This window comes from Pseudophryne corroboree, chromosome 4 (genome assembly GCF_028390025.1).
Source record: "Pseudophryne corroboree isolate aPseCor3 chromosome 4, aPseCor3.hap2, whole genome shotgun sequence".
Lineage (NCBI taxonomy): Eukaryota > Metazoa > Chordata > Amphibia > Anura > Myobatrachidae > Pseudophryne > Pseudophryne corroboree.
This window is the reverse complement of record NC_086447.1, coordinates 256,581,353-256,595,632: the sequence shown is the minus strand read 5'-3', so window position 1 is coordinate 256,595,632 and position 14,280 is coordinate 256,581,353. Positions and strand designations below refer to the sequence as shown.

At 46.1% G+C, this 14,280-nt stretch overlaps 1 protein-coding gene across 7 annotated transcripts in view; it reads right to left on the bottom strand.

Annotated features, from left to right (window-relative positions):
- MED12L (mediator complex subunit 12L) overlaps positions 1-14,280 on the bottom strand; it is a 1,138,385-nt gene that overhangs the window by 84,525 nt on the left and 1,039,580 nt on the right. For 6 of the 7 annotated variants that reach the window (XR_010175887.1, XM_063916059.1, XM_063916057.1 and 3 more), the window contains one exon: positions 12,386-12,454. The exons of the other annotated variant lie outside the window; for it this stretch is intronic. Coding sequence is in view for 5 of the 6 variants with exons in the window: in XM_063916059.1 (XP_063772129.1) it covers positions 12,386-12,454 (69 nt within the window). In the remaining variant the exon portion in view is untranslated. The remainder of the gene's footprint in view (positions 1-12,385; positions 12,455-14,280) is intronic. 7 annotated transcript variants of the gene reach the window in all.

The following is a 14,280-nucleotide window of genomic DNA, read 5'->3' as shown; positions in this document are numbered from 1 at the left end:
ATTCCTGGGGAAGGAGGAAATTGACACTGAGGGAGTTGGTGGGGTGGTTTGCGTGAGCTTGGTTACAAGAGGAAGGGATTTACTGGTCAGTGGACTGCTTCCGCTGTCGCCCAAAGTTTTTGAACTTGTCACTGACTTATTATGAATGCGCTGCAGGTGACGTATAAGGGAGGATGTTCCGAGGTGGTTAACGTCCTTACCCCTACTTATTACAGCTTGACAAAGGGAACACACGGCTTGACAAATGTTGTCCGCATTTCTGGTGAAATACTTCCACACCGAAGAGCTGATTTTTTTGGTATTTTCACCAGGCATGTCAACGGCCATATTCCTCCCACGGACAACAGGTGTCTCCCCGGGTGCCTGACTTAAACAAACCACCTCACCATCAGAATCCTCCTGGTCAATTTCCTCCCCAGCGCCAGCAACACCCATATCCTCCTCATCCTGGTGTACTTCAACACTGACATCTTCAATCTGACTAACAGGAACTGGACTGCGGGTGCTCCTTCCAGCACTTGCAGGGGGCGTGCAAATGGTGGAAGGCGCATGCTCTTCACGTCCAGTGTTGGGAAGGTCAGGCATCGCAACCGACACAATTGGACTCTCCTTGTGGATTTGGGATTTCGAAGAACGCACAGTTCTTTGCGGTGCTTTTGCCAGCTTGAGTCTTTTCAGTTTTCTAGCGAGAGGCTGAGTGCTTCCATCCTCATGTGAAGCTGAACCACTAGCCATGAACATAGGCCAGGGCCTCAGCCATTCCTTGCCACTCCGTGTGGTAAATGGCATATTGGCAAGTTTACGCTTCTCCTCCGACAATTTTATTTTAGGTTTTGGAGTCCTTTTTTTACTGATATTTGGTGTTTTGGATTTGACATGCTCTGTACTATGACATTGGGCATCGGCCTTGGCAGACGACGTTGCTGGCATTTCATCGTCTCGGCCATGACTAGTGGCAGCAGCTTCAGCACGAGGTGGAAGTGGATCTTGATCTTTCCCTAATTTTGGAACCTCAACATTTTTGTTCTCCATATTTTAATATGCACAACTAAAAGGCACCTCAGGTAAACAATGGAGATGGATGGATACTAGTATACAATTATGGATGGACTGCCGAGTGCCGACACAGAGGTAGCTACAGCCGTGGACTATTGTACTGTACTGTGTCTGCTGCTAATATAGACTGGATGATAATGAGATGTAGTATGTATGTATAAAGAAGAAAGAAAAAAAAACCACGGGTAGGTGGTATACAATTATGGATGGACTGCCGAGTGCCGACACAGAGGTAGCTACAGCCGTGGACTACTGTACTGTGTCTGCTGCTAATATAGACTGGTTGATAAAGAGATGTAGTATGTATGTATAAAGAAGAAAGAAAAAAAAACCACGGGTAGGTGGTATACAATTATGGATGGACTGCCGAGTGCCGACACAGAGGTAGCTACAGCCGTGGACTACTGTACTGTGTCTGCTGCTAATATAGACTGGTTGATAAAGAGATGTAGTATGTATGTATAAAGAAGAAAGAAAAAAAAACCACGGGTAGGTGGTATACAATTATGGATGGACTGCCGAGTGCCGACACAGAGGTAGCTACAGCCGTGGACTACCGTACTGTGTCTGCTGCTAATATAGACTGGTTGATAATGAGATGTAGTATGTATAAAGAAGAAAGAAAAAAAAAACCACGGGTAGGTGGTATACAATTATGGACGGACTGCCGAGTGCCGACACAGAGGTAGCTACAGCCGTGGACTACCGTACTGTACTGTGTCTGCTGCTAATATAGACTGGATGATAATGAGATGTAGTATGTATAAAGAAGAAAGAAAAAAAAACCACGGGTAGGTGGTATACAATTATGGATGGACTGCCGAGTGTCGACACAGAGGTAGCTACAGCCGTGGACTACCGTACTGTGTCTGCTGCTAATATAGACTGGTTGATAATGAGATGTAGTATGTATAAAGAAGAAAGAAAAAAAAAACCACGGGTAGGTGGTATACAATTATGGATGGACTGCCGAGTGCCGACACAGAGGTAGCTACAGCCGTGGACTACTGTACTGTGTCTGCTGCTAATATAGACTGGTTGATAAAGAGATGTAGTATGTATGTATAAAGAAGAAAGAAAAAAAAAACACGGGTAGGTGGTATACAATTATGGACGGACTGCCGAGTGCCGACACAGAGGTAGCTACAGCCGTGGACTACCGTACTGTACTGTGTCTGCTGCTAATATAGACTGGTTGATAAAGAGATGTAGTATGTATGTATAAAGAAGAAAGAAAAAAAAACCACGGGTAGGTGGTATACAATTATGGATGGACTGCCGAGTGCCGACACAGAGGTAGCTACAGCCGTGGACTACTGTACTGTGTCTGCTGCTAATATAGACTGGTTGATAAAGAGATGTAGTATGTATGTATAAAGAAGAAAGAAAAAAAACCCACGGGTAGGTGGTATACAATTATGGACGGACTGCCGAGTGCCGACACAGAGGTAGCTACAGCCGTGGACTACCGTACTGTACTGTGTCTGCTGCTAATATAGACTGGTTGATAAAGAGATGTAGTATGTATGTATAAAGAAGAAAGAAAAAAAAAAAAAACACGGGTAGGTGGTATACAATTATGGATGGACTGCCGAGTGCCGACACAGAGGTAACTACAGCCGTGGACTACTGTACTGTGTCTGCTGCTAATATAGACTGGTTGATAAAGAGATGTAGTATGTATGTATAAAGAAGAAAGAAAAAAAAACCACGGGTAGGTGGTATACAATTATGGACGGACTGCCGAGTGCCGACACAGAGGTAGCTACAGCCGTGGACTACCGTACTGTACTGTGTCTGCTGCTAATATAGACTGGTTGATAAAGAGATGTAGTATGTATGTATAAAGAAGAAAGAAAGAAAAACCACGGGTAGGTGGTATACAATTATGGATGGACTGCCGAGTGCCGACACAGAGGTAGCTACAGCCGTGAACTACCGTACTGTGTCTGCTGCGACTGGATGATAAATAATGATATAAAAAATATATATATATCACTACTGCAGCCGGACAGGTATATATTATATAATGACGGACCTGCTGGACACTGTCTGTCAGCAGAATGAGTTTTTTATAGAATAAAAAAAAAAACACCACACAAGTCACACGACGAGTGTTTAACTTTTTCAGGCAATCACAATATAGTATACTACTAACTATACTGGTGGTCAGTGTGGTCAGGTCACTGGTCAGTCACACTGGCAGTGGCACTCCTGCAGCAAAAGTGTGCACTGTTTAATTTTAATAATATGTACTCCTGGCTCCTGCTATAACCTATAACTGGCACTGCTCCCCAGTCTCCCCCACAATTATAAGCTGTGTGAGCACAGTCAGATATATACATAGATGATGCAGCACACTGGGCTGAGCAGTGCACACAGATATGGTATGTGACTGAGTCACTGTGTATCGTTTTTTTCAGGCAGAGAACGGATTATATTAAATAAAACTGCACTGTCTGGTGGTCACTGTGGTCAGTCACTACTAAACTCTGCACTCTCTACAGTACTCCTAAGCTCCAGTAAATCAAGTGTCTCTGTCTCAAATCAATCTCACTCTCTCTCTTCTAATCTAAATGGAGAGGACGCCAGCCACGTCCTCTCCCTATCAATCTCAATGCACGTGTGAAAATGGCGGCGACGCGCGGCTCCTTATATAGAATCCGAGTCTCGCGAGAATCCGACAGCGTCATGATGACGTTCGGGCGCGCTCGGGTTAACCGAGCAAGGCGGGAAGATCCGAGTCGCTCGGACCCGTGAAAAAAAACATGAAGTTCGGGCGGGTTCGGATTCCGAGGAACCGAACCCGCTCATCTCTAGTTCCGACAACCGAGTTTTGGCTGAAGGGACAGCTACCTGTTAGGAGAGTAAATGAGGTGGCTGAATGCAATTCCTCATCATGGGGTGGAAGCCAAACTAAGTGTTAACGTTGGCCAGAGGGCGTAAAGAAAAGGAGGACTTCGTAGGAAGATAACTGTAGTTTTAATGAATAATCAAAGTGCACACGAATATTAGAGAAATAGAAGAAACTGGAAGAATTAGTCTACGGTTAAATGACTTGAAGAGTGAAGCTGAAAAACTCTGGTAAAGAAGAACTGAAGACTGTGTTTTATGATTAAAAGACGAGGCTGAAGTACTTGGACTTTGAAGAAATGAAGACTGGTTTGTGATTGAGAGACGAGGCTGAAGAACTTGGACTTTGAATAAATGACTGTGGTTTGTGATTGAAAGATGAGGCTGAAGAACTTGGACTTTGAATAAATGAAGACTGTGGTTTGTGATTGAAAGACGAGGCTGAAGAACTTGGACTTTGTAGAAATGAAGACTGCTGCGGGAACCGCCGTTAGCACCTGGAGATCCTCTACGACAGGGCTGGCCAAACCGGTCCTCGAGATCTACCAACAGTTCATGTTTTCCAGGCCTCCTGGAGATCTGTAGAATTGTCAGTTAGGAATGAATGCAGCACATCTTAATTAGTAATGACTACACCTGTGTACCAGCTAGGTGGTCTGGAAAATGTGAACTGTTGGTAGATCTCGAGGACTGGTTTGGCCAGCCCTGCTCTACGACCTGGAACCCCATGAGCGCTTCCACAAGTGGCAACGGACTTAGCAGGACTACAGCAGCGTTTAGGTAACCGATGGATGAGAGCAACCAGGACCAGGGAACCAGAAGTAACCTGGGAGCACAGAGCTGGAGAACCTTTCACAATGAGGTAACTTGAAGCACTGGTGCTCTCCCTCTGAGCCATCCCCCTTTTGTAAGAGGAGAACACGCAGGATTGGCTGGACACAGATTGGGAACTTCATTGGTAATACTGTGGTCTCCAACATGGCTGCCCCCAGCACAGGAGACATACTTAGCTGTTAGCACACAGCTTTAGCCAGCTTCTGTCCCTGACACACTATACTGTGTCACCACCAGAGGACCTTACCGCAGCGATCCCCGGCTCTCCAGACCCTCGGCCCCCGGACCCTTGGCAGCCGCACATCCATCCAGGAGGACCCGCCGCCAGCGGCTCCCTGCCGCCACAGCCGTGCCAACCAGCAGGACGGTAACCTGCGGGAGCACCCGCTGGAGGTAAGGCTCCGGAGCCTGACAGTACCCCCCATTTTTAGGGTGGGCTCTGAACACCCTTGTGCTTTCATCAGATTCTTGGTATGAAAGGCCCGGACTAATCTTGGAGCGTGGACGGTCTCTTCAGAAACCCAGGACCTTTCCTCCGGTCCATATCCCTTCCAATTAATAAGATATTGGAGACGACCATATGTTTTACGACAGTCAAGGATCCTATGAACTTCAAATTCTTCTCCCTGAGCAGCTTGCACCTTGGGAGGTCTAGGGAGCGCAGCCCGAAAACGGTTAAGTATGAGAGGCTTCAGTAAGGAAATGTGAAATGCATTTGGGATCTTCAAGTACGGAGGCAACGTCACTTTGTATGCTACTGGATTCAATACTTTTTCAACAGGATATGGTCCAATGAATCTGGGGGCAAATTTCTTGGAAGGGACCTTGAGTCTTAAGTTTCGAGTAGAAATCCAGACTTGATCACCCACTTTGCGACTAGGGACAGCCTTCCGTTTCCGATCTGCAATTTTTATTTATTTATTGGACGTTTTAAGCAGAGCCTCATGAACTTGTTTCCACATCTTAGTGAATTGCTGAAGGGCTAACTCTGCGGCAGGTACTTTGAGAGCTGGAAGAGATTGGAAAGCAGGAACACGTGGATGAAGTCCATAATTCACATAAAAGGGTGTGGAATGGGTAGCGAAATGGTAGAGAGATTATTGTGAGCAAATTCAGCAAATGGAAGATAGTCCAGCCAATCGTCCTGAGAAGAAGACATGAAGAGTCGTAGAAAAGTCTCTAAGTCTTGGTTCACTCTCTCAGTCTGGCCATCCGTTTGGGGATGGTATGCAGAGGAGAAACTTAATTCCATTCCAAGAGCTGAACTCAGTGCTCTCCAGAATTTAGCCACAAACTGAGGCCCTCGATCGGAAACTATCTCTTGTGGAAGTCCATGTAACCGGAAGATGTCTGATATGAACAATTTTGATAGTTGTGGATCGGTTGGAAGACCTGTGAGTGGGACAAAGTGCGCCATTTTGGAAAATCGGTCCACAATGACCCAAATGGTGTTTCGTCCTCTGGGAGACAGGAAGGTCAGTTATAAAATCCATGTAGATGTGTGTCCAGGGCTTTTGTGGAACCAATAGCGGATGAAGAAGACCCGATGGTGATCCTCTTGGACTTTTATGTTGGGCGCACTTTGGGCAGGCAGCTATGAATTCCAAAACATCCATCTTCAGATGAGGCCACCATTAGGAGCATTGGATGAACTTAAGAGTCTTGAGGTTACCTGCGTGTCCCATACACGGTGAGGTATAAGCCCAGGTGAGCAGTCTTTTGCAGCAAAGGAGACAGGATCTAGGATGAATTGTCTGCTCCGGAAGATCTGTGGACTCATCTGAACTCAATGAACCAGAGAGCGCATCTGCTTTCCGATTTAGAGACCCTGGACGATAACTGAGCTTGAAAGAAAAACGTGAGAAGAACAGTGCCCACCTGGCTTGCCGTGGGTTTAAACACTGGGCGGTCTGAAGATATAAAAGATTTTTGTGATCTGCGGTTACTGAGATCGGGTGCTGAGCTCCTTCCAGCAAGTACCTCCACTCTTCAAAAGCAAGTTTTATGGCAAGCAATTCTTGTTCTCCAATGGCGTACTTTTGTTCTGCCGGAGAGAATCTTCGGGAAAAATAAGCACAAGGATGAGCTTTCTGATCCTCGAAGTACTGGGATAAGACGGCCCCCACTCCTACTGAAGAAGCATCCACCTCCACCTGAAAAGGACGACTGAGATCAGGTTGCCGAAGGATAGGAGCAGACATGAAGGCCTCTTTTAGAAACAAAAAGGATTTTAGTGCCTCAGGTAGCCAAGCTGCAGAATTAGCCCCTTTTCTTGTTAGTGCTGTAATCGGGGCAATGATGGAGGAATAATCTTTAATAAACTTCCTATAGAAATTGGCGAAGCCTAAAAAATGCTGGATTCCCTTCAGAGTGGTAGGAAGAGTCCAATCTCTGATTGCTTGGACTTTGGCAGGATCCATCTGTAATTCCCTCCCGGAAATGATGTAACCTAAAAAAGGGATGGAGGGAACCTCAAACGTGCACTTCTCTAATTTACAAAAGAGTCGATTTTCCCTTAGACGCCTCAAGACTTCTCTGACTTGTTCCCGATGGACTTTCAGATCTTTGGAAAATATTAGAATATCGTCCAGATACACAACCAGGCACTTATAGAGGAGATCTCGGAATAGTTCGTTGACATAATTCTGGAAGACTGCTGGAGCATTGTATAAGCCAAAGGGCATCACCAGATATTCGTAATGCCCGTCGCGAGTATTGAACGCAGTCTTCCACTCGTCTCCTGAGCGAATGCGTATAAGGTTATAAGCTCCCCCCAGGTCCAATTTGGTGAAAATGGTAGCCCCCTTTACTCGATCAAATAGTTCGGGAATCAAGGGCAAGGGGTATCTGTTCTTAACTGTAACTTCGTTGAGGCCCCGATAGTCGATGCAAGGTCGTAGGCCCCCGTCCTTCTACTTAACAAAGAAAAACCAGGCCCCGGCTGGAGAAGAGGAAGGGCGAAGGAACCCTTTGGCCAAATTTTCTTGTATGTACTCCGATATTGCTTGGGTTTCCGGGAGAGATAAAGGGTATGTTCGGCCTTTGGGAGGTGTTTTACCAGGCAGTAAATCGATAGGGCAGTCCCAACTTCGGTGGCGAGGCAAGGTATCCGCTCCTTGCTTACTGAACATGTCCAGAAAGGGCTGCTAGGCATCTGGGAGATCAGTGGAGAGTAGGGTAAGGAGTGGCTTGACGGTGGATAAACAGCTTTGAGAACACGACTCCCCCCAGGCGAGTACATCCATAGATTGCCAGTCCAAGCGGGGGTTGTGCTCCTGCAACCACGGGAATCCTAGGATTATTTTTTGAGAGGCTTTGGGAATTGCTAACTTCAGAATGGAGAATATCAACTTTCATCTTCAGAGGAATTGTACGGTGGGTGATGATCCCTCCAGGGATATAACTTCCGTCAACCGCGGTGATAGAGATAGCTCGCTCCAAACGAGTGGTTGGTACTTCAGACTGTCGGACTAAGGCGGAAGTAATGAAACTTTCTGCAGATCCAGAATCCAAAAGTGCTGCAACATGAAGGGAGGTAGAGGGAGGTTCCAGACATACAGCCAACAGTGATTCCTTCCTGGTAACTTGGTTGGGGAATGCTCCTAGCTTAACCTCTCCTGCGTAAGCTAGGAGCGGGAGTTTCCCGGTCGTTGAATACGAGACTTAACAAAGTGGTCGGCCGCCCCACAATACATGCAGAGGTTGCCCTGTCTGCGTCTTTGACGTTCCTCATTGGCGAGACGGGAGCGGTTGACCTGCATGCGTTCTTCAGTAGACGGTGAGGATGGTCTAGGAGTGGGACAGGCCCGAGGTTTGGGTCGCTCGAACCTCATTTTCTCAAGACAGCGCTCCTTGTATCTTAGATTAATCTTATTACATAAACGAATAAGGTGATAGAGCTTAACTGGCACATCCTGAGTGACCAGATCATCTTTAATTTTGTCGGAGTGACCGTACCAAAAAGCGGCAATGAGAGCCTCTTCATTCCAGCCCACTTCGGAAGACAGAGTACGGAATTGGATCACGTACTGGGCGACGGAACGGGTTCCCTGACGCAGAATCTCCAAAGAGGCAGAGGTGGTCCAGCCTGGCTCGTAAAAGATTTTACGAAAAGTTGCCACGAATTCCGAGTAATTCGAGAGTATGGGATCAGTTCTCTCCCATAAGGGTGAAGCCCAATCCAGAGCTGGTGCGGTTAGAAGTGAAATGATGTATGCGATTTTGGTCCGATCAGACGGAAAGTTAGCTGACTGAAGCTCAAATTGGATCTCGCATTGATTGAGGAATCCTCGGCATTGCTTTGGACTACCGTCAAATTTACTGGGTGGCGGTAGTTGTAAACGAGGAACTGGAATCGACACTAGAGGATTAGGTGCTGGCGGATTGGAAGCTGGAACTTGAGTCCGAGATGTGGAAATGGCTGTGTGAAGAGAATACAAACGAGTGGACATATTCTGCATGCATGCATGGCCTCCTGTTTATTTAGACGAGACAGAATATCCACAGAGGCATCGCCCCCGGTAGCCTGCTCACTTGCCGGATCCATTGGGCCAGTGCTTACTGTCACGCTCGGCGTAGGTGGGAGTTCCGACAACCGAGTTTTGGCTGAAGGGACAGCTACCTGTGAGGAGAGTAAACGAGGTGGCTGAATGTAATTCCTCCTCATGGGGTGGAAGCCAAACTAAGTGTTAACGTTGGCCGGAGGACGTAAAGAAAAGGAGGACTTTGTAGGAAGATAACTGTAGTTTTAATGAATAATCAAAGTGCACACGAATATTGGAGAAATAGAAGAAACTGGAAGAATTAGATTCTATGGTTAAATGACTTGAAGAGTGAAGCTGAAGAACTCTGGTAAAGAAGAACTGAAGACTGTGTTTTATGATCAAAAGATGAGGCTGAAGAACTTGGACTTTGAATAAATGAAGACTGTGGTTTGTGATTGAGAGACGAAGCTGAAGATCTTGGACTTTGAATAAATGAAGACTGTGGTTTGTGATTGAAAGACGAGGCTGCAGAACTTGGACTTTGAAGAAATGAAGACTGCTGCGGGAACCGCCGTTAGCACCTGGAGATCCTCTACGACCTGGAACCCCGTGAGCGCTTCCACGAGTGGCAACGGACTTAGACAGCAGGACTGCAGCAGCGTTTAGGTAACCAATGGATGAGAGCAACCAGGACCAGGGAACCAGAAGTAACCTGGGAGCACAGAGCTGGAGAACCTTTTACAAGGAGGTAACTTGAAGCACTAGTGCTCTCCCTCTGAGCCAGCCCCCTTTTGTAAGGGGAGAACACGCAGGATTGGCTGGACACAGATTGGGAACTTCATTGGTAATACTCTGGTCTCCAAATGGCTGCCCCCAGCACAGGAGACAGCAATACTGTCGCTACTGTAGATTTAAAGTGGCAATAAGTGCAAAGGCAAAACGAGGTTGATTTTGCCTTTAAACAAATTGCTGCTTTAAGTCTAGCAGCTACAGTATATACAGTAGCTGAAAACACGCTGGTGGCCACAAATTGCAGGCTATTACAATTGGGCCATAGTCCAGAAAAAATGAACTGCTGCATTCACATTTGCCATGCCATGTACCATGGGACTTATTAGGAGAGAATAGTTTAACTCTAGCACGAAATGTTCTAGTCAGTGCCGTAACTAGGTGTGTGCCGATGGTGCCTTGCCCACAGCGCACATGCACTGAAGGCGCACCATCGGCAGCACACCCCCATTCTCTCCCCCGCCCGCTCAGCCAGCTCCAGGGATCGTGCATCTGACAGCGAAAGGGGAAGTGCGCGCTGCCACAGGCGGTCAGCTGGAGGCGGGGTCTCCTCTTCTAACCGACCTCTACATACACCTGCTCCGGATCCCAGAGACACTGCTGTCGCTCCACCCTATCGAGACCCGCCGGCCCCAGCCCGTCTGTCAGCAGTGAGGGGAGAGCAGAAACGGGCGCAGCGGGAGGAGAGGGAGCGGAAGAACCGGCTGCAGCTCTACATCTTCAAGCAGCCCACCGACATGACATGGAGGCAGTAAAAGGTGAGCGGGCACCGGCGGCGGGATGCACTCTGCACGGGCGGCAACTTCTCACCACTTGCTTGCACATCCAGTGGCTCCAACGTGTCCCTGCCTGGTGTACTGTGGCAGTGAGGGCATCATACAGGTTCAGTAGCTGTGGGCATGTAATATATAAGGTGTGCTGTGGGCATGTAATATATAAGGTGTGCTGTGGTCATGTAATACTGTATATAAGGTGTGCTGTGGGCCTGTAATATATAAGATGTGCTGGTGTAATATATAAGGTGTGCTGTGGGCATGTAATATATAAGGTGTGCTGTGGGCATGTTATATATAAGGTGTGCTGTGGTCATGTAATACTGTATATAAGGTGTGCTGTGGGCCTGTAATATATAAGATGTGCTGGTGTAATATATAAGGTGTGCTGTGGGCATGTAATATATAAGGTGTGCTGTGGGCATGTTATATATAAGGTGTGCTGTGGTCATGTAATACTGTATATAAGGTGTGCTGTGGGCCTGTAATATATAAGATGTGCTGGTGTAATATATAAGGTGTGCTGTGGGCATGTTATATATAAGGTGTGCTGTGTGCATGTTATAAGGTGTGCTGTGGGCCTGTAATATATAAGATGTGCTGGTGTAATATATAAGGTGTGCTGTGGGCATGTAATATATAAGGTGTGCTGGTGTAATATATAAGGTGTGCTGGTGTGCTACTGTGCATGGTGCTGTGGCAGTGAGGGCAGCCCCGTCTGGGTTGTGTCATTATACAGGTAGCTGTGGGCATGTAATATGTAACGCAGGTGAATAGGTCCCAGAAGGAAGCAGCTCATGTGCTGTAGGACGCAATGTGTAAAAAGAGGGACTGGCTGTCGTAATGTGTAAAAAAGGGGGGCGCTGTCTGCTGTAATGTGTAAAAAGGGGACGCTGTCTGCCGTAATGTGTAAAAAAAGGGACGCTGTCTGCCGTAATGTATAAAAAGTGGACGCTGTCTGCCGTAATGTGTAAAAAAGGGGATGCTATCTGTCGTAATGTGTAAAAAGGGGACGCTGTCTGCCGTAATGTGTAAAAAGGGGGACTGGCTGCCGTTATGTATAAAAAAGGGACGCTGTCTGCCGTAATGTGTAAAAAAGGGGATGCTGTCTGCCGTAATGTGTAAAAAGGGGACGCTGTCTGCCGTAATGTGTAAAAAAGGGGATGCTGTCTGTCGTAATGTGTAAAAAGGGGGACGCTGTCTGCTGTAATGTGTAAAAGGGGCTCTACCTGGTGTAGTGGCGCTACTGTGCACCGTAGTATGTATTGGTATTATTTTGTGGCCACACCCTTCCCCATGAAGCCACACCCTTATATATTTTTTGCGCGCCTGCGGCGCGCACTGCCCCTGTCTTGTATAGGGGGGGCGCCAATGCCATTTCTTGCACACAGCGCTAAAATGCCTAGTTACGCCACTGGTTCTAGTACTACAGTATTTCATTTTATTCTAGTTGTTTTAATCTGAATACATTTTTAAGTGTCTGACCCATCTATTGCCCTACTGCTGATTGATAAGATAGGTGGAAATTATTTCTGAAACATGTACAGATTTTAAAAATATATAAGGCAAACTACAGTATAAGCAGTAACAACTTACTGATACCAACGGCTGCTGTGCTTGCATTACTTGGAGACCTGTTTCTTGCTGATTCTGTTGCTGCTGCAGCTGAAATATATATATATATATATATATACATAACATAAAGTAAGGTCTACTCACACCACAGGTCTGTAAATGCAATAACCCGTCCCCTAAATCTCTTCCACCCACAAATGAGACATATTGTACAAACTGGCTCTGGGTCTACTGTATGAGCATCTTAGGGCTCTTGCCTAATGCCATTATTGAGTGTCATTATTGTGTGTGTCGTATGTTATACACTGCCACTTTCACAGATGATACATGAAGATGTGCACACAGACTTAATAGACTTGTCCTAAACCACGGCCTTTAAAATAAATGTATGGGGGTGTGATACATACAGTTTGTAGTCTATACCTTGATATTTCTATTGGCTCTCAATCTCTTGGCTATACCCTTTCTAGCTTTTGGGAACAGCCATTATGAAGATATATTTATTTCTTACATTATTTTACTATATTATTGGAATTGGCCCAGTGAAAAAATGCTGGAACAGAAGTAAACACTAATGGGCTTATAAAGCTTGTGAGATGCAGGCAGGGGCGAGATTCGGACAGTCTGGTTGTATTTTTAATGTGCCAATCATTGAATAGGCAAAAACAGGTTGGCTTTGCCTTTTAAATGATTGCCACTTTAAAACTACAGCCAGACTCCCTGGATCTTGCCCCTGCCTGCATCTCGCAGGCTATTACATAAACCCCCATAAACCCACCAAAAACTTGTTTAATTGTTCCTAATACATTGCCCAATTGAGTATGTAGCGGAGGGCACTTCCATATACATCTATTTGTGACAGCATTTACAGTATAATGAATTAAATGAGCCCTACTGCAAAGCAGTGACGTGCGGTGGGGTGAGGCAGGTGAGGCAGAGCCTTTCCTGTCATACTTACGTTTAAACCAGAGTTTTGACTGAATAAAATATATGAAAACTACTGATAATTTGTTTGAAATATCTTCTTTGCATTATTCTAATAATTTTTATAGCCCAAATTCTGGAGTAAAAAGTCTATGGCAGGTGAGGCAATGCCCCACCTGTGTATCCTTTCCGCACATCTCTAATCAAAACTCACCAGATTTCCAGGAGTTTATAATGCTGCACCTGTGTATAATGCCCAGATGTACCCTTTGGCTCATATATTGCATGTAAATCTGGCTCTGGTGCTAGCCAGTACCTCCTGAGCCATTTAGCTCACCGCACGTACCTGCTGCAAAGGGCAGAACTAAAAATGTATGAACTATAAACCAAAAAGGATTTGATGGGGCCCCTAAATTCCTATGGAGCAGCATCCTTTCCGTACTTCTTACTAGAACAGTGTGAGCAGTACTGTATATTGCATCCCATTCCCTATTAGCCAGCATACATGGCATTCCAGGGCTACAAATGCCTTGCAGTGTCTGCACTCTCACAGCAAGAAGCTCATTCAGATCCCTGCTGATCAAGGACACCCAGCTGTTCCCCTCTTAGAGCATCCCTTAGCATGTGATGGCAAAGGAAGCAGGACCCAGAGTAGCACTGGTGACGTCTATATGGCTAGTGACAGATGCTGGGCACCATGGCAGGCGGTACCTGCTATCTTGGTAGTTACACTCATGCTTACTGCTGTATTTCCTCTGAGTGCTTTTCTTTTATCCTCACCAATCATGGCAAAGCCAACATCATCAGCTGTACTGCATGTAAATGAAGATTCAGGGGCCTATCTATTAGACCTCTCTGTCTCATTAATATTGCGTAAAACAGCAGTTACCACATGATTCTTATTAAAGTAAGTACAAGTCTTATTTATTAAACCTATAATGCAGGAGATACTGCAGCAATCTCCTGCATTTATGACAGAATATAATCACACC